At 40.9% G+C, this 20,201-nt stretch overlaps 1 protein-coding gene across 2 annotated transcripts; it reads left to right on the top strand.

Moving 5' to 3' along the window:
* The first annotated feature begins 291 nt into the window (after positions 1-291).
* Positions 292-18,316, top strand: LOC114555157 (histone-binding protein RBBP7). 2 transcript variants are annotated; one of them, XM_028577355.1, is made up of 12 exons: positions 292-496; positions 1,184-1,328; positions 6,831-6,976; positions 9,938-10,111; positions 10,223-10,338; positions 11,793-11,953; positions 13,640-13,766; positions 13,852-13,929; positions 14,475-14,551; positions 16,491-16,548; positions 17,010-17,120; positions 17,257-18,316. In XM_028577355.1, exons 1-12 carry the CDS (start codon positions 481-483, stop codon positions 17,326-17,328), a joined length of 1,281 nt encoding a protein of 426 aa, XP_028433156.1. In that variant the 5' UTR covers positions 292-480; the 3' UTR covers positions 17,329-18,316. The 2 variants fall into 2 exon arrangements, with proteins under 2 accessions (XP_028433156.1, XP_028433147.1); XM_028577346.1 differs by having other exon boundaries at positions 293-496; positions 9,935-10,111.
* The last annotated feature ends 1,885 nt before the right edge of the window (positions 18,317-20,201 follow it).

Here is a 20,201-nt window from a genome sequence, read left to right as displayed (position 1 = left end):
ATGTTGTGATACACTTCTGTTTAATTGGCTACTTTCAATTTGCACATTTTGCACTTGCATTGTGTATTCTGCCCATGTAATTTATTCTTATTTTTTCTAAACCCATGAAGCAAAATGGCTTGGCCAACATTGTATTTGATATATCATTATATACTTGAATCATTGTTTAGAGGTGGTGGGATCCGAGTGTGGTGTGAAGGCTCAATGTTGGAGCAGGGCCAAGTTGTCAGCGCAGGCGCAGTCCCTTCTCCATCAATGCGCACTCCGCGCGCAGTATTGTTCCTCGTTGCTATGCGCGCATTGACGCATGCGTGATAGGTAATTGAGTAATTCGGCGCTGAAAAGGAAGGAACCTACTTTTGTAGCGGTACAACCAACCAACGCGTCAGTACTAGCTAGGGCAACAGCAGTCTTAACTAAAACGGCGTCTACCTAGTTACTTTGCTTTCGAGCATCGTGACAAAGCGCAAAGTTTGGAACATGGCTGATAAAGAGGGTAGGTTTACCAGAACTAACGTTAACGTTACCTATCGTATAAAAAGGTGGCCTGTTTTCCTCGTGCATTAACGTTACCGCTTTGTGTGCGCTCTGCCATGGGTGCTAGCATGACATGCTAGCTTAGTAAAGTCCTATCAAGAGGCTTGTTGTCGGTTGTGTGTTGCTGTCGGTTGAACGTTTCTTTAAGAACATCATACCACACCTCTACTCTTTAACTTCGGTATAACGTTAACGTTACACCCAATGCACCAAACGGCACTTATTTTAACTTAATAAATTGTTTGCATGTAGTGACGCTGCAAAAGCCCCCTTCACCAAAATACGCCGTGACGTTAGTTAGAAATAGTGAAGATGGTTTATAATACAGAATACCTTTTCAGCTATGATTCTTGAATTTCTTTCATCATTCTCTTAACACAGCTTATCGTTAACGTAACATAAGCTAAGCTAGCATTAAACTGTAGTGATATGTTAAATGGAGTATGGTGTAAGACTGTTTGTTAACGGTTCCTTGAGCAAGCCTCTGGCTGAACCACCAACGTAACTGTAACGTTATGTGTAAATCCGCTTTCCTCGAGGAAATGCATAAATCTACGAGGGGGAAAGAAAATACATTGCTGCAATGGCAATATCTGCTACTATTTGCTGTTATACCTGTATCTCATACCATGTTGTTCTGCTAAAGTGTATGACGATGCTGTGGAAGAAAGGGTCATCAATGAAGAATACAAGATTTGGAAGAAAAACACACCTTTCCTGTATGACCTGGTGATGACTCATGCGCTGGAGTGGCCCAGCCTTACTGTCCAGTGGCTTCCAGATGTCAGCAGGTATTTACATGGTCTCCGTCTTACTGCTCATACAACGTGGTGTAAATCCCAACAGCAATACCAACAACAGGTGTCTGTCAAGCTACTTTTTACAGCCAGTCAGTGCCCTGTGCTGTGTGCCACTTTCCACCACCTGCAGACTGGACAGTTCCCCAGCTCTTAACTGTGGGTCTCTTTTGCTGGTGTTGAAAATCTAATATTTAGTGATGCACCGATGTGAAAATTGTGGCCGATACCGATATTAATATTGCTGTTATGGCCGATACCGATATTTACCGATGTCGATATCTCTGTATAGAACACATTTTTTATGATAATCAAATAAGGAACTATTTTCCAAAAGGCATTTTTTTTACTTTTGTGATTTATTTTCAGAAATCACTGATATTGGGCACATTTACCTGTGTGCAAAATATGACTGTCATCAGATTTTCAGAAGAAAATCTAAATATTTATATAAAAATACATTTTTAAAAGGATACAAGTGTGTCCTGAATTCACACTATGAATAAGCCAACCCTGAGTATTCACAATAAACATTTAACTCACTTGAGACCAAGTCACTGTATTCTGTGAATATTGTACAACAGTTCAAAACTTTAAAGTACAGTAGTAGGCCTTAAATGGCCAAAGCCAAAAGTATTGAAAGAGGTAAAATGTGAAAATGGAGCCAGAAAAAACTGGACTGAACAGACACTGGCTTTTGCAGTCTGAACTGGAAGTACAGTAACTGCCAAGTACTTAAAGGTTAGGCCTAACCCTTGAAATTATAGAAATTGGTGCCTTCTAGGCCGAGATAAGCCATAAAATGCGTTTTTGCTCATATGGATGAAAGACACGAAATCCCAGAATGCACTTGCTTCGCTGCTTAGACTCTACTCCCAAGCCACATCCACCTACAGACCGACAGTGAGGCAGCATTCAACTCAACCCAAATGTGTTTTATTGTCATTTCAACCATATACACGAAACAACATTTCACCGTGGCTGTAATGGTTACACATTTAAAATATATAAAAACGACATACGAAACAGGTGTTTACAGTCAACCAAGCGCTAATGTTAGTATGCATTAGCTGAACTTTACGTGTGTGTGCAATAGCTACATGTAGCAGATTAGATTAATTTGCGTGAAATGTAGAACGGTCGGCATTTACTAGTCACAAACTTCCCCAGCAGTTAGCATTTAGTTGGATACAAGCAGCTAATTTCTGCACAAGTCCGTGTTAACAAAATCTCCACTCTTACCCGGCGACATGTTTCCACAACAAGAAAAACACAGTCTCTGAACTCGCGATTGGAGTTTCGTTTTAAGTTGGATGTACTCCAGTTTGTTGTCTAATGAGCAGACACTTGCAAACAGGATTGATGGAACAGGTGGCTGGCTAGCGTTAGCTTTCCACCTAGCTAGGTACAGCCCCCGTTTGCGTTTCACCGCTGAGAATGTCCCCCCATGATCGCCGCCGCCGCTGCCCACTCCGGCGGCTGCCGCTGCTGCCCACTCCAGCCGCCGCTGCTGCCCGCTGGTCAAACTAACCTGTACGGCGGGCCGCAGCAACCAAACAGCAACCTCTTACTTCCGAACATTCATCTCTCCCCCGCCCACCGAGAGCCGGTGGTCTACTAAAGTTTCCAGTGTCCCACTTCGCCGCAGATTCCGTCTGCAAAAACCAATATCCCCGCCCACACTTTTTCTTCTTCTTCTTCTTCTTCTGATTTCAGCAGTATAGACGCTGTTAAGCGTATTACTGCCCTCCACAGGTCAGATTTAAATCTAAATTCTCACACACTTACATCTAAGCCTACACACGTCAAATACACAGGAATGATACACATCGGCTCTATTCATCGGCCCTATTTTGACATTGGAACGATACAGATTTGTAAAAAAATGACCATATCGGCCGATATTATATCGGCGGCCGATATATCGTGCACCACTACTAATATTATGATATTTTTGGCCAAATACATCAATGTGAATATTGCAGTGATATTGTAGGATTGACTATTGGTGCTTTCACAAAACATTTACACAATGAGATTTTTTTGATAAGTAATCATCAGTAATGTGGATTTAAAGACTAAGTGGGTAAAGGCAAATAACAGAACAGCTAGTAAGCCTGGTTAGTTCAGAAAATGACATCACTTTACTGAAATGTAGCCTTTAAAACCAGGAAAAGACAGCAAGTCTCATATTACGATACACAAAATTGAAGAGAATATCTAATATCGATGTATTGCCCAGCCCTATGTCAAAGCCAATGTCTGGTCAGAAGAAGTGGGACAGCAGAACTCACTTAACTTCATTGTTGTGTAGAGATGCACCGATTACAACTTTCTAGGCCGATTCCGATTTTCTTTGAGTTAGGCCAGCCGATAGAGATTTTAGCAGATTCCGATTTCATTTTTTCTAACCACTTTACAGCACACACAAATATTTATTTTCTGTCTGTCTTTTTTTTTTTTTTTATTTATTTTTATTTTTTTTTTAAATAGAACATTTTTCACAGAACATAGAAAAAATGTTTTAACAGATAATGGATCACTATAAAATGGAACTATGTAAATTACTTCTGGTGTGGGAAATTCACACACATCTAAAGTGCAACGTTAGAACCATTTCTTTCTTTTCACATCCAATATCCAACTAAAAAAAATTGTGATTTTGGTTTTTGGTGTCGTCCCTCCACGCTCTACTTTTTCCTTGCAGGTGTTTCATATTGCAAACTTGTTATCTTCTGCACACGCTGAAGAAATTCCATACCGCTGACATGTTGCAGGTTAATTCAAGAGGTTCATGGCCGAACGTTGGTGTGTTTGTGTGTGTTTGTGTGTGTGTGTGTGTTCGTGTGTGTGTGTGTTCGTGTCGTCAGGCAACAGAAGTATGAAATAGTGATTTTTATCTCTGCTTACATAATACGCGGCAATCATTCCCAAGGTGCTGCGTTGCCATGCTGATCACATCGTTATTTTTTGATCATGACATTGTCTGACAAAATGAACCTACAGCAAATACTAGTGGTGACGAGATGAAGCCTCATAAAGCATTGCTGCTTTCCAGCAAAAGGGTTTATTTCTCACAATACCACCTGTTGGTCGAAGAGTGTAAAACAGACAGCTATAATACAGATGATCTAGTGATCTGTGATACGCTGAATCAGACGGTTTTGGCCTGTAAAGACTTAGAAATAACGGTGAAGAAAAAAATCAATTTCCACCTAATCCACAAAAAAAATGCACACTATATTATAATATAGTGTGTATTTTCTTTTTGGTATAATATAATCAATATAACTGTGTAGTAAACAGATTTCCTTGAGAGGAATGCGGCGATCATCCGTGTGGATCTCAACCCTTTTTGTTCATAATATAGTAATAGCAGGAGGGGCATTATAAGTAGGCTATTCTAAAACTGGAAAGTGGCGGTGGTTTAACTGGGCAGAGGTTGATGAATGTGCTTGTGTAGATCCCAGATGTGTAATAAAACTGTTTAGTATCAAACCACTTCATAAAACAGTCACGTGCTACGGATGGGCAGCAAGGCTTCAGATGCCATCAATGACGTCATTTGTCTACAACGTTACAAGCCTCGATACGCGCTTCACGGAAAACTTCGGGGATTTCTCGACAAGCTCTTCGGACCTTCAGCACAGAACGTAACATCACTAGTAAATGCATCTTAATTCCGACAACAACTGGGCTTTGTGATTGGCTATATTGATATTTAAAATGAGTGACCACAAGAGGTGATACAATTTTTTTCTTTATGCCACACAGCCCACCGCCCCTCACTGGGAACGTCTTTCATGATTTTGCAAAAGCAGAGCAAAATGGAATTTTTGGTGAGAAACACGCTGGCCTAGTGAGACAGTGTAAGAAAATAATGGGGAAGGAAGTTAACATAACATAACCTGGTCTCCCATTTCAGGACACAGTCTGTTTGTGGGATCATGTGTCTGTTCACTGACACACAAACCAGCCTCGATACTGTGATACCCCAAACTGGCAAGAGAGCGTGAGAAGTATGGTGGCTGAGAGAGCTCAACACATGACAACCTGAGAAAACACAAGCTGCTAGACAAACAGAAGAATTATTTTTTTTTTTAAGTTGCGATGGAGCTCTCCCAGCCGCTGTAGAAAAGAGCACGTGACAGAGTGGCTGAGCATAAAAACCTAAGCACTTTATTCGGTCAGTGTTTCAGATGGAGAAACCTTTGCAGCAGCCATCAGATAGTGAGATACCTCACAGATGTCATGTACTGCTAAATGCTGTAATGGGTTTGTCCACAGTGACAGGATCTGTAAGACGTAGTAAATATCTTTTAAGAGATTGTCTCTCTCGAGGCTCTGAAGCAGCGGGACGCTGACCGGGTGGAGATGAGGCGCCTCCAGATTAGGCTTGGATACCGAAACCTGGTTCCTACGCAACCGGTAGGAATTGGACCGGATTAGAAAAACGGCAAATACCCCTAATACCAAACCCTATGCCAAATGCGTAAATTATTTGTTTTAATATTTTTGGAGTATTGCAATATTTGCTGTTAGACATGGTTTTAAATTATTATATATCTAACTCATCAACTGTAATATGACTTAAGCGTGCTGGGACTGGCATAAGCAAGGCGCTTCTCTAAATGTGAGCGTGCAGTAGGGCTGGGCAATATATCGATATTGTGATATGAGACTAGATATCGTCTTAGATCTTGGATATCATGATATGACATAAGTGTTTTTTCCTGGTTTTAAAGGCTGCATTACAGTAAAGTGATGTACTTTTCTGAACTTACCATACTGTTCTAGCTGTTCTATTATTTGCCTTATCCCCACTTACACGTTATGTCCACATTACTGATGATTATTTATCTAAAATCTTAGTTCGAAGATATTTTGTTAGAGCACCAATTGTCAACCCTAGAATATCGCCGCAATATCAATATTTAGGTATTTGGTCAAGAATATCGTGATATCTGATTTTCTCCATATTGCCCAGCCCTAGCGTGCAGACTGTCTCTGTACATTCATCTTGAAAAACTGGATATTGATATTATATTACACGGTATGGAAAGCTTTTGGTGCCAATTACAATTGGCAGTGATAGGTCCATATATCCTGTCTGGCTCTTATCAGCTATGGATGCTTCTGTCTATATTCTTTTAGCATTTTAGCATCAGCTAGAAAGTTCAAATGGACACCCCTATCTGTCTATGTGACTGGCATTACCAAATAGCAAGAATACACTAAGAGATTGATTGAAGCCCAGAACTTTTTTTATACCTTGATATTCTTTTTCTGTATAAAACCGTATTGTTGTTCTATCTTTTTTACTATCCGCAGTCTTCAACAGTTTTGGAATGTTTTGTAAAAACTTTGAAGAATCACATTTGCCTTCCTACCTTGTTTCCATCGCAAAAGCGCCGCACTTAAAACTGAAAGGCAAAGCTACATTTGGTACGGAGTATAGATTCAAATCCTGTCCTCCTTTTGTGGAACTCTGCACAGGCCTGAGGGGAAGGACTACGCAGTACACCGGCTGGTGTTAGGGACCCATACGTCCGATGAGCAGAACCACCTGGTGATTGCCAGCGTCCAGGTACCAAATGATGACGCCCAGTTTGACGCATCGCACTACGACAGCGAAAAAGGAGGTAAATACACCACACGTCATCCTGCAGGAGAACTTTTCACATCCGAACAGTTGTTGGTTACCACTATACGTGTCTTTGTAAGGTCAGGGGAGTAGGTGTACATTTGCAATACAAACAAGTGGACAATGTCATATTTTAACATTTATTGAATCTCACCATACTGTACATAGCGTGCGTTGCCTGCCTCATGAAACGTTTGTAGAAGCACCAACTACAACTGTTTGTCATGTGAGTTTTGTAGGGCCGCAACTTACGATTATTTTCATTGTCAATTATTTTCTCGATTTAATGGATCAGTTGTTTGGTCTCTAAAATGTCAGACAGTGGTGAAAAATGTGGATCAGTGTTTCCCAAAGCCCAAGATGGCGTCCTCAAATGTCTTGTTTTGTCCACAGCTCAAAGATATTCGGTTTACTGTCACAGAGGAGAGAAGAAACTAGAAACTATTCACATTTAAGCTGGAATCGGAGAACTTTGACTCTTTTTCGTAAAAAGTGAATTAAACCGGTTAATCGATTATCAAAATAGTTGCCGATTTAATTTTATAGTTGACAATTAAGCTGCACAATTAATCGAATTTTAATCACGATCACGATTTTGGCTTCCAACGATCAAATTTGCGTGATCGAGCAATTTTTAAAATGCGTCATTGCGTTCATAGAGCACTCCTTAGCAAAGTTTTTGCAAAGCCAATCTAGCGCTCCATAAACCACTGTCTGATCACGTGCCTCCCATGAGCCAATCAGAGTTGTTCCCTGCACCGCGCAGCTTAGTTTCTAGATGTAGACAGTCACAGAGGACAGAGTAACGTGAGGAAAATTCCGCAACAGGTGGTCATCGTAAGTCAGTCACGATGTTTACCAGTTTACCAGTAAACGCAACATTTTGTCCCGTCTGTTTTGTTTTTCAGACAACAGCAGTGACCAGTGCTAGTTTGTGTCTTTTAGCTCATAGCTTTAGCAGCAGAATGTTGGACGTCCTGCTGTTGGAATCCTCTACAGTGAAATACAGTCACACTACACCGTTTAGCTGTCGGCATTTTAGCCTTGTTTAATCCAGTTACTACTGTAGCTAACGGTAGGCTAACATTACCTGCTGCGTAATGTGTTATTAGTGCTTACTAGCGTGACGTGCAGTGATGTTTATGTTGCCTCTAACGTGGGTTTCGGAGCATCGGAGCGCAACGCAGACATGTAAGTGGCAGTGTAATGAGCCACCGAAATCCGCGTTGCTATTTCGTTCGGTAGCACCATATACCGGGCACCACATGTGCCGTTATCGTGAACAGAAAATTGCGTTGCCTGTATCTTTCATGGCAAACGTGCATGTGTGGCAAGCGGTCGCACAACAGCTGAAATGGCATACACTCCTTCACAGTATCCTTCCATAAAGGAGGAATGTAGCACAATATGGATGTATTAGCAGGAATGTAGCACAATATGGATGTATTAGCAGGAATGTAGCACAATATGGATGTAAAAGCAGTTATAATTAGCCTATGTGACAATAAAATTTGTTTTGGTTAAAATCAACAAATAATCGTGATAATTAATCGTGATCTCAATATTGATCAAAATAATTGTGATTATAGCTCTAGAGTCACACTGTCGTTGTCAGGAGCTGGTTTAAATACCCGCGTCCCGTTCCTGTCGATCTTTATGCTGAAACTGTGTTGTTCTGTCTTCCAGCAGGTATGTTGATGGGTGCCCAGCTGTGTGCAGGTGTGCTGAAGGCTCACTGCTCCTTTGGCGTGTTGCCGGAGGTAGTATTAGTATGTTAGCATGGCCACGGAACAATTTTAAGGTACAGTCCAGTCCGAGAGTAAAGCTCAATACACACAAAAAAATTCTAGGGGTAAAGTAATAGTTTACTACATGTTGGTTTCTGGGTTTTCTTCTTTTTGAATTTAGTTTGTCCTGCTGTTAAAGTGTGCCTGAGCACAGCCGCAGTCACCTTCGCTCAGAAACCAACTGTCAAACTGCTTACCAGCTTTAGTACATTAACACATAATGGCTTTCTTTAATCAGCCGGTGCTGATTTTGGGCAAGCAGCAGCACCTTATACTACAGTGGAAGTTTATGTGCACTGGCCACTGTAGCTGTTTTAATACAACACTTTCCAGTCAAAGTGACTCTGCCAACATCCTATAAAATATAGAGATGCTCTGCTATTACTAGAATTTCAGGACCAATAACTATAACCAATAATTATCTGTTCGTTGTCGCCAGTACCGATGTTACCTGCCAACATGAATCTTACAAATGCATCTTAACAAGTTTATCTTTCTAGCACACCAATGTTTAGAGAGCCCCCACTGTCCCTATGATAGAGGATATATGTAATTGTATTGTTTCAGTAACATTAATTTCTCATTTATAGGCCAATAATGTATCAGCCACCAATATTGTGCATTAGGGATGTAACGATGCATCGTGAATCGGTTAAAAATCGATAACCCGTTGAGATAAAAAAAATTTAGATGCAATTCATAAACTGCCTAGGGGAGTTATTTACGCTTGATTTCACTAGTTTGATTACAGGCGTCACTCACTGCGTGTTCTTACTTTATTTATTTGAAGAGATTTCTTTCTATTTTAGTTATTTTGATGTGGGATTTGTTTTAAAAATCAAATTATACATTTTTGTTATTTAAGATAAAATACAATTTCAGTGTCACTTTTGATAAGAGGACACATCTGTTGTTTGGCACAGTTTTATATAAATGAAGGAATATTTTTCAGTCATTTGTCTGCAGCTCGTTTTGCTAAAAAAGATCCTGAGAAAAACGTATGTTGAACTTAAAATTGTATCGACTTGTGAGTTGAGTGTATCGTTAACATGCATACTGTGCATCCCTCGTAGTAAAATAGACTATCCAACCGAGCAAGGTTTGACCTGTAGTTGTCAAGTGTCCATTTCCTGCATTGGCTGCACTACAGTCTGATTGTATCCTCCTGTCAGAGTTTGGCGGATTTGGCTCTGTAAGTGGGAAGATCGAGATCGAGATTAAGATCAACCACGAGGGAGAGGTCAACCGAGCCCGCTACATGCCCCAGAACCACTGCATCATCGCCACCAAGACCCCCACCTCTGACGTGCTGGTCTTCGACTACAATAAGCACCCGACTAAGCCAGGTTGGGTCACTGCTGCGCTGATACACCAATGATTACACGCACCAGAATACACTTAGCTCCAGTGAGTCAGACATCATGAAGGTGAATACAGTGTGTATTTGTGTGTTTCAGATCCCAGCGGGGAGTGCAGTCCTGACTTGCGCCTGAAAGGCCACCAAAAAGAAGGCTATGGCCTTTCCTGGAATCCCAACCTCAGCGGCAATTTGCTCAGCGCCTCCGACGACCATGTAAGTGACGAGAGAGAGAGAGAGAGAGAGAGAGAGAGAGAGAGAGAGAGAGAGAGAGAGAGAGAGAGAGAGAGAGAGAGAGAGAGAGAGAGAGAGAGAGAGAGAGAGAGAGAGAGAGAGAGAGAGAGAGAGAGAGAGAGAGAGAGAGAGAGAGAGAGAGAGAGACTGTGCTCCCTGGATCTAAAAGCTAACCGGGCCTTCATTTACTGGTTGTCCAGATAAGCGAATGTGCCCGAAAGAAGGCTCCAAAGTAAAGCTGGCCAATATGAAATAAATCAAATATCACGATATTTTTGACTAAATACATCAATGTCGATATTGCGGCGATATTGTAGGGTTGACTATTGGTGCTTTCACAAAATATTAACACAATAAGATTTTAGATAATCACCGATAACGTTACTGTAATGCAGCCTTTAAAACTAGGAAAAGACAACACTTGTGTCATATTACGATATCCAAAATTTAAGTTGATATCTAGCCTCATAAATCGATGTTGATATAATATTGATGTATTGCCCAGCCCTAGTCCAAAGGTTTGTTTAGACTGAAAGCAGTGTGCATTTTAGAGGACAAATCCGGCGCAAAATGAACCTAGGGGTTAATAACAATTGTGTACCGAGTTTGACCGTTCTCTGGAACATGTTTTTATGCTAATCAAATGTGACCAGTTTAATCGCAAACTCCTAATTAGCTTATAACGCTAGTCGTCAGGGCAAAGGTAAAGTAAAAAAAAAAAGAAGCTATTTCTATACCACACTTCCACGGTAGCATAATGAGGGTCCCTACATGTAAACTGAAGCATTGAGAACTTTGTAAGTGTACAGACAGTTTATTAAAAAGATAGATTAGAAAGACAGTACCGTTCATGTATACAGACGGGCGCCATCTTGGGAAAGCAGTCATGACCAGTTGAACGCCGTGCAACCAGTAACATAGCTCAAGCACGTCGTTCGACTGGCCGTGACTGTTTTCCCAAGATGGTGCCCTCCTGTATACATGAACGGTACTGTCTTTCTAATCTATCTTTTTAATAAACTGTCTGTACGCTTACAAAGTTCTCAATGCTTCGGTACACATGTGTTATTAACCCCTAGGTTCATTTTGCGCCGGATTTGTCCTTTTTAAAGACTATTGCATACACATTTGATGGAAAAGGCGCTAGTGGATTTGGTGTTCAGTTTCATCTTCTGTTGACTGTTCATTGCTGCACCCTCGAACCATTGAGGACTTCTTGGAAAGATCTTGTGATGACAAATTGTGGGTATGCCTAATGATGCAGCACTTTCCCATCTTATAACAAAAAATAAATAATAAAAAAATTCTATTCAATCAAAACACTTCATATGTCCCCGGTGGGCAATTTACAAAGACACGTAGAGTAGTACAGTAACACAGTGTGGATAAAACTTTTGAAAAATCTGTTAATTGATTGTGCTGCCATTTCTCTCCAGACCATCTGTCTATGGGACATTGGGGCAGGCCCAAAGGAAGGGAAGATTGTGGATGCCAAGACCATCTTCACCGGCCACACAGCGGTGGTGGAAGATGTTTCCTGGCATTTGCTCCATGAATCGCTGTTTGGCTCAGTGGCTGACGACCAGAAACTCATGATGTAAGTTGCCGATGCAAATAGGTAGTCTGTTGTCTGGTTTTGTGAATGGAGACAAAATATTCATCAAGTTAAAACTGCTCCATTTGTAGGGCTGTCACGATATGAGGAAAATATGCGATAACTTTGAATATTGAATATTGAATATTGCGATTTTTCTTGCGATAAACAGATGTTAAAGTGTACTCAGTTCTGCACTTACGCTGCTTTCAGTATTCTGCTGAAATAAAACAAATTGCTTGTTGAAAATCAATTCAAAGGAAATAATTGACAACAATTTTTTATTGAACAAATTGAACATTGAATACTAAAGACACCACTCTATCTATCTATATATATATATATATATATATATATATATATATATATATATATATATATATATATATATATATATATATATATATATATATATATATATATATATATATATATTAATATTAGTGCGGTCAGTTTAATGCGTTATTAATGGCGTTAACGCAAACCCATTTTAACGGCGTCAATTTTTTTATGGCGAAATTAACGTTCTTTTTGGCCCAGCAAACTTTGTCGTTTTTTTCACATGCTGTTGCAACAACTAGTAACGTTGGAAAAACTACAACATCACACTGGATCTAGCTAGACCGGAAACAAAACAACATGCACGCTGCACACACTTGTTTGCACTTGCTTGCGAGCCGGCCAAAGAGTAGTACATACCTGCAAACTAGTCGCTCGTCCGAGACCCGGTGCTAATACGGCACCAGTGCCTTAACGACCGTTATCTACCGGACCAAATAGCAACGCGGATTACGGTGCCTTATTTAGGTGCCACTTCAATGCCTGCGCTTCTCTCTGATGCTCCAAAAAACGGACGTTAGAGGGAACTGAAACATTGCCGCACAGGAGGCCAGTCAACACTACACTTAGCAGCAGGTAATGTTAGCCTACCGTTAGCTAGCAGCTGGATTAAACGCGGTTAAAATGTTTACAGCTAAACGGTGTAAAGTGTGTCTGTATTTCACTGGAGATGATTCCAACACCGGACTGTAGCTGCCGTTGTCTGAAAAACATGTCGTGATGTCATGTTGCTCGCCTCACCAGCCTTCTGGTGCATTCACTGTAATTGTAAAATACCCTTTTCCCATCCAGTGGTTGTTTTCACCGTTTTGTGCTCCTTTTTTTTTTTTTTTTTTTTTTAGATCAACTTTTTATTGTTTTATATTTTTGAACAGACAAATACAATTAAACAAGGTGCTCCTTTTTTAAATATATATATCTTTCAGTTCAGGCACAGTTTTAAAAGTACCGTATCATGTTGATAAGAGCATTAAAATGAGAAAAAATAATGGGACAAAAAGAAATCAAGGGACATTTAAAATAAATATGCGATTAATTGCGAGTTAACTAGGACATTAATGCGATTAATTGCGATTAAATATTTTAATTGTTTGACAGACAATATATATATATATATATATATATATATATATATATATATATATATATATATATATATATATATATATATATATATATATATCTCTCTCTCAAGCGCAGTCCTTTGTGATATTTTTATTGTGCCAGTTGATATCCGATGACGATAAAAAAAGATTTATTGTGCAGCCCTGTACATTTTTATTTTTGTTTAATTTCTAACCAAATAACTGATGTTCCTTCTGCCTCTGACTCTCCTTAACCCTCCACCAGATGGGACACTCGGTCCAACACCACGTCCAAAGCCAGCCACGCAGTCGAAGCGCACACTGCTGAGGTCAACTGTCTCAGCTTCAACCCCTACAGCGAGTTTATTCTCGCCACTGGTTCTGCTGATAAGGTAGAGAAGAAGAAATACACCCTGGACTGAAATTACATACACTGGATTAACTATTTTAATTCAGGGCTTGTTTTGTTTCTCTCAGACTGTTGCACTGTGGGATCTAAGGAACCTCAAACTGAAGCTCCACTCCTTTGAGTCCCACAAAGATGAAATTTTCCAGGTAAGAACTTCCAAATGTATTTATTTAGTTAGTAAGTAGGTCCAACATTAAACTTTAATTACTGCCAGTAAGTGAAGAGAAGCATGAAAACTAATGGCTGCTGTGCCTTGTTCTGCACTAGGCCATGGTGACGCACATAAATGATATGATGTTCATTCAAATGACACGAGCACTCTGTAAAATCAAAGTTAAGCTGTAGCTTACTTGAACAGAACAGATCTCCTCCACACAAATATGCTGCCGTTGAACAGAAATGGTGTACTACTGAGTTTTTCCTTTTCTAGGGCAACGGCAGCATTTAAATTACAATTTATTAAACATTATTAATGAAGCATACCCCTGTTTATTGTGTGAGGATATATCGATAAAATGATGGAGCACTCCAACAGTCATTGCCCTGCCAAAGGTATGGCCAAAGGTACATATGCTGAAACTGTTTTCTGAATTGCTAACGAGCCTGAGGAGAGTTTTTTTACGAGAAAGCCCATGCTGCTATAGGAGTGCTACATTTTGACCTGCCAGTGACCAACTGTCCAATTCATTAGGTACAATGGTCTCCACACAACGAAACCATCCTGGCCTCCAGCGGCACCGACCGGCGTCTCAACGTCTGGGACCTCAGGTAAAAACTCTCCACCATGCATCATAATCCATGTCTTCAATGACCCCCAGGGTCTCCTGCCAGTTGGAAGTGGTGGGGAAACCTCCAAAGGAGGGGCGCCCCGCAGGCTTCCTGATCACATGCCCCAGCCACCTCAACTCATAATAAATGATAACTACAGGAAATTACAATTTAAATATAGTGCAGCCTTAAATGCCAATAAAAGATAACCTTAAGGCATCGTACTAACTATTAATACAAGAATATATTGTCTCATCACCATATAATGTTACTTGGGGGCTGTTAGTATCAGTGTAGACCAAGCTGCAGCTGTTGAACAGAAGATATATTCGATATGCCAGTAGGAATCCGTTTTAAAGGATTACCACATTGGCTTCAACAGTACAGAACTATGTCGGGAACAAGTGAGTAGAGGCTGGCCAATACTGACAACAAAAATCTTCCTTTTAATAATGGTTAGCCAGCACTGCTCACACGTGGTAAATATTTGTGATTTTTAACTTGCACTTGACGTGCAGCGCATTGTGTCATACCCTGGAAGCCACGCCCACCAGAGAGGAAAACAATCTGCGCCACGATAGGCAACTAAGGGCTGAAATGCTAACAAAGTGCCTGTAGCTTACTTAAAAACATCAGATTTAAGCATGTCAAGGTATTATTTTAGCAACCTTTTGTTTACCAGAGAGGACAAGTTAGCTGTTAGCAAGCTAATGTTAGCTATGTGTTAAAGCGCCCATATTATGCTCATTTTCATATTTGTATTTTGAGGTTGTACCAGAATAGGCTTACATGGTTTAATTTTCAAAAAACGCCATATTTTTGTTGTACTGCACATTGCTGCAGCTCCTCTTTTCACCCTGTGTGTTCAGGTCTCTGTTTTAGCTACAGAGTGAGGCATCTCACTTCTGTCCCATCTTTGTTGGGAGTCGCACATGCGCAGTAGCTAGGTACTGGGCTACTAGCTAGAAGCTAACGCTGCTAGCGGTTAGCCACCTCGTTCTCAATGGCAAAACGCTGCTACAACACACACAAGTTCACCCTAATCTACAAAAGCAATTGTATAGAACTACTTACATGTCCCTCGTCTGCAGGTATTCAACGCAAAGTTGGAAGTGTGCCCTCGTTTAGAAGAAGTCTCCTGCCTTGTACTGACCGAAGTTGGAGAAACAGCTAGCTGATGTGGTGTTAGCTAAAGTGGTTGGCGCACACCAAATGTTTCAGCCGATGACGTAGAAAGCGTGCCGATTTTGACCAGCTCACCTGGAGACTGAAGGCAGGATACATTCAGAAACCCGTATCTCACTCAAAACAGCATGGATGATTTTCTTTTCCCCAAGTTTGTATGCGTGTGGAAGCACCAGAGACACAAAATAAAACCCCAAATCCGAGAAAGTGTTTTTCATAATATGGCCACTTTAACAAGCTATAGCACCTGCAGACATAATACTGCATAGCTTTCTGATTTACCCACATTCCACTATAACACAAGTTAGCTACTGTGTACAAAATGCTTTAGCTAAACTTACGGAAATATAGTTAGCTTAAAACTGACATTTGGATATTTGTGTTGGTAACAAAATGCTTGCGGCAAACGTCAGACATACTGTTAGCTTAGTGTCAAGATCCCACAGTCCTCCATTCTCCCTGCTGATTCCTCACATCTGTTTACACTTTTGTCCCCATGAGTTCCTTGTTTCGCCTCGGCAGCTTATAATAACTTAAGTTATGGTTTATTTATGTTGTTGGTAGTGCATACCGCCACAAAGCAGCTTTGAGACATTTTTCTGTTGCTTGCTAGCAGGCGGAATTGATGAGGAGACACCTTCACACAATACAAGTAAATTGAGAGTTGTTTTCTCATCCAGTGGGGGGCGGGACTTAAATATGCTCGGTCTCTATTGAGGAGTAACTACGTTTTTGTTGGATGTTCTTTTTCTAGTAAAATCGGGGAGGAGCAGTCGGCAGAAGATGCTGAGGATGGCCCACCAGAGCTGCTGGTAAGCAATATCCTATAATCAAGATAACTGTGTGATTATATTTTTTTAAATATTTTTTTTAAATATTTATTTTAAATCACAAGTTTTATCACAATATATCAATTCTTTGGACACAGAAAAGATATTTGCTGATATCACAAATTCTGATTCAGTTCATCTGCCTGCAACATGAGGCGGTATAAGTCCCTTTAACCCAGTCAGTTCCATTTATATCGACTCAAAAAAGAGAACATTTTACCACTTTCAAAGTAAAGAAGAAGTAAGAACAAAGTTCTTGAGTTCTGAGCTCTTCCAGACATTTAAATAAAAAAATAAAAAATAAATATAAAGTCGGAATTTTCAAATAATGGCACATCTTAAAGATGATGTGTATCAATAGCTTACCTGTTTACGTCTGGCTGTTGTATCAAAGTGCCTGTCTCTAATGTCCACCTTCTTTTTTTATTTTTTTTCTCCATCAGTTTATCCACGGTGGCCACACAGCCAAGATCTCTGACTTCTCCTGGAACCCCAATGAACCCTGGGTCATCTGCTCGGTGTCGGAGGACAACATCATGCAAGTCTGGCAGATGGTGAGCGCAACTGCCGTCCGTCCACACCGAGTTTTTCTTTTTGGGATTACGATAGCTCCAGTCCCTCCCCCGACGCATGGGCAGAACATGCAAACCCAGCTAAAGTTATTAACCTCGTGTCCTGTTCTCCTCCCAGGCGGAGAACATCTACAACGACGAGGAGCCAGACAACACCCCTGCATCAGAGCTGGAGGCTCAGGGATCATAACCCAGCTCTGCACCCATCTCTCCAGGCACGACCCCACGACCCCCCCGGCCCCCCACACCTGCACCAACCTCTAACCCCTAACCCTGCCCTATTCCCTGAGCTCCCAGACCCCGCCCAGCCTGTCGTTTCCCTCTCTGGCTAATCGAGTGCACAAGGAAAGAGTCTGCTCCACGTGAACAAAACGCGTGGAGGGTTCGAGACGGCACAGACTCCACCCTGGCTAACCGACGGCTGGATGATTCAGGCTCAGCTTGCTCCCACTTCACCACGGCCCCAAGTCCCCCAGAAGCCCTTGGAGTAGGATAGGAGTCGCTCAGGTGGTAATATCTCCAGTGTTTGGGGAATGGGATTGGGAGACTCTTAAGAGCAGGAAAAAAAACCTTTTTTAGGTGCAAAGTCAGCGCAAGCTATCGTTAACACGAGTTACATCGGTTCATTTCCAAGGGCTCACGCAAGGAAAACACAAACGTGTCATTTTACATTTGGACTAACGAGTAGCCAAGAAAACCACTAGCTAGTAGGCTTCCCCGCAAGACACAAATAAGTAAGGAAACCCGCACGGTAAAAGACTGATCTGAGCACTGAAATGCTTTTTTTTGTTGGAAAACCTGATCTACACCTGTCCAAACTTTGATTGGCTAAGAGCTAACCGCGATGGTCACGTCCAGGGGAGCTTTATTCCTACTTTAGTTTCCCACCTGTCGAGTACTTGCGGCTGTTTAATTTGTTACCCAATATCGCACTTAGCTGACACTTCCTGGCTGTCCTTTTTTGAAGAAACATTCCCTGCTGCGTTTGCCTCCTGTTAAATACGCTAAGGTACAGAAACTCTCCAGTGTTTGGTTGAGTGAAAGGTGTGGAACTAAATTAGTGCACTTGAGGGAAACGCACATCTTTTCCCTCTCTTTCTGTTGTTACATAATGTGAAATTGCCTTGTTTTGTTTCCTGCACCACAAATTGCAATAAAACTTTTATAACTTTTCAAAAGGTAAATTTCTTATTTATGCAACTTAAAAAAATAAAAATTCTAAAAACAAAAAAAAAAATGAAAATGCTGCACTTAAACCTTTACTCATTTTTCACTCTCTACTTAGGAAATGACACACAAGACCCAAAAATAAATCCACGTATTGCAAATTCTACAAAAATGTTTATTGAAAAGCAAGACAGGACTATAAGAACATTGTACAATCAAAGGGGGGGGGCTCATTATAGTAAAAATAGAGCTCTCCAAAGCTATGTTGACTCATGCTTCTTCTTTCACAGTTACTCTCACCTACAGAGGTAGATTCTGACATTACCTGAGAGTCAATCTGGGGCAACGCCAAAGAAAGAGGAAATGGATGCTGAAAGGTCTTCCCCCTCAAACTAGACCCATTCATGTCAAATGCGAAGATAAAAAGCACGAGGAGAAATGTAGAAAAGACTGCAAGGCAACGTCTTTAAGGACATTCCACCCAGTTACGTGGCTCTGTGTACATATTTGTTAAGGAAGATTATTTGTCATTAATACCCCTATACTGTTATTGGTCAGTAATGCCACCTATGATTCTCACTGATTTTTTTTACAAAATACAGAGTTGGAAAAGGGACAGCCACGTAAAGAACTGATGGCCGGAACAACACATCTAACAGTGCTGTGGTAATCTGGTCCTTCACCAAACAGTTGGATGAGTTAACAAGCAATTCGGTTTCCACTGCAGGGGGGGGGGGAAAGTTGCCCAAAGGTGCTGATCTTGGATCAGCCTTGTAATCGTATCCAGAAATAAAATATTCCGAGTAAGGATGCAGACGAAGCAATCATAGGTTAGAATTAAGTAGCCTACTATACTCAAGTTATTGGACCTGTTGTTGCAGGACAGTAGCTGCATTAGGAGACCTTGCCTAGGTAGAGCGGAGTTAAAGATTTAACAAAAAGGTGCTCCTAAAGAAAACTTGGTGACTTAGGCCGGTTACACACTGGCTGCATCGCGCGAGCGTGTCCATTTATATTTTGGCTCCCATGTTAACGGGTTAGAGCTTACACACTGCCTGCGTGACACGTGGCTCAGGTGTCGAGCCGCGCCGAAAACGCGTGCCTGCTAGAAATAGAACAGACGCCTATTTTTCACGTGACACGCAAGCGTGTTGGAAGTGTTTCCAGGCAAAATAGAATAATATTTATGTCGTTTAGACACTAACACCTAAACAAATGACATGTTGATGTTTGGAAGGCTCTAGGTTTTGATATAAATGCAAATAATGTAATAAAAAAAATTATTTTCTAATATAGCGCCTGTCAATACAGAACAAAATATTCTGTAGCCTATTTTGCCGTCAACACTGCCGACGTGGTCTTTGCTGTAATCAAACAAGTATATATTTATGTTTAACATGGTATTTCATTTTACCAATGGGGAACATACATTTGTCCAGACAAGGCTAGCAGCAGCGCGTCAGACATGTTTCTGGTGTGTAAAGACGTAGAAAAATCCACGCAGCCGCCACGCAACAAACGCCACGCAGGCAGTGTGTAACCGGTAGTGATGGTCAAATGAAGCTTTGTGAACCACTGTCTCTCCTTTCTGAGCTCACTAGATGGCGCTCTATTTAACAAGGGGTTTGAAAACACTGAATTGCCATTCATTTAACCTTTTCCTTGAACAGAGAGCGCCATCTAGTGAGCTCAGAGAGTAAAGACAGTGGATCACTAGTAACCGGCCTTAGAATAACATCTGCAGAGGATGCAAGTGTGAATTGACTTTGATTTGAGGATTCTATTCGTTAATGCTACTAGAACAATCCCAGTGTTTCCTTACAATAACTGCAGCTCCTGTAATGCCTCCCATTGATATGCATCGCTGCTAGAAATCTGCAAAAATCTTTTTATTCA

Source organism: Perca flavescens, chromosome 1, assembly GCF_004354835.1.
Source record: "Perca flavescens isolate YP-PL-M2 chromosome 1, PFLA_1.0, whole genome shotgun sequence".
NCBI classification, from domain to species: domain Eukaryota; kingdom Metazoa; phylum Chordata; class Actinopteri; order Perciformes; family Percidae; genus Perca; species Perca flavescens.
Note: the sequence above shows the minus strand (reverse complement) of the source record. Positions and strands in the feature narration are given on the sequence as shown.

Excerpts from the sequence above, each read along its gene's own strand:
- LOC114555157 (XM_028577346.1), top strand. Across the intron at positions 13,930-14,474 it reads ACAAAGATGAAATTTTCCAG|GTACAATGGTCTCCACACAA; the intron begins GTAAGAACTTCC and ends CCAATTCATTAG. Across the intron at positions 17,121-17,256 it reads TCATGCAAGTCTGGCAGATG|GCGGAGAACATCTACAACGA; the intron begins GTGAGCGCAACT and ends TTCTCCTCCCAG.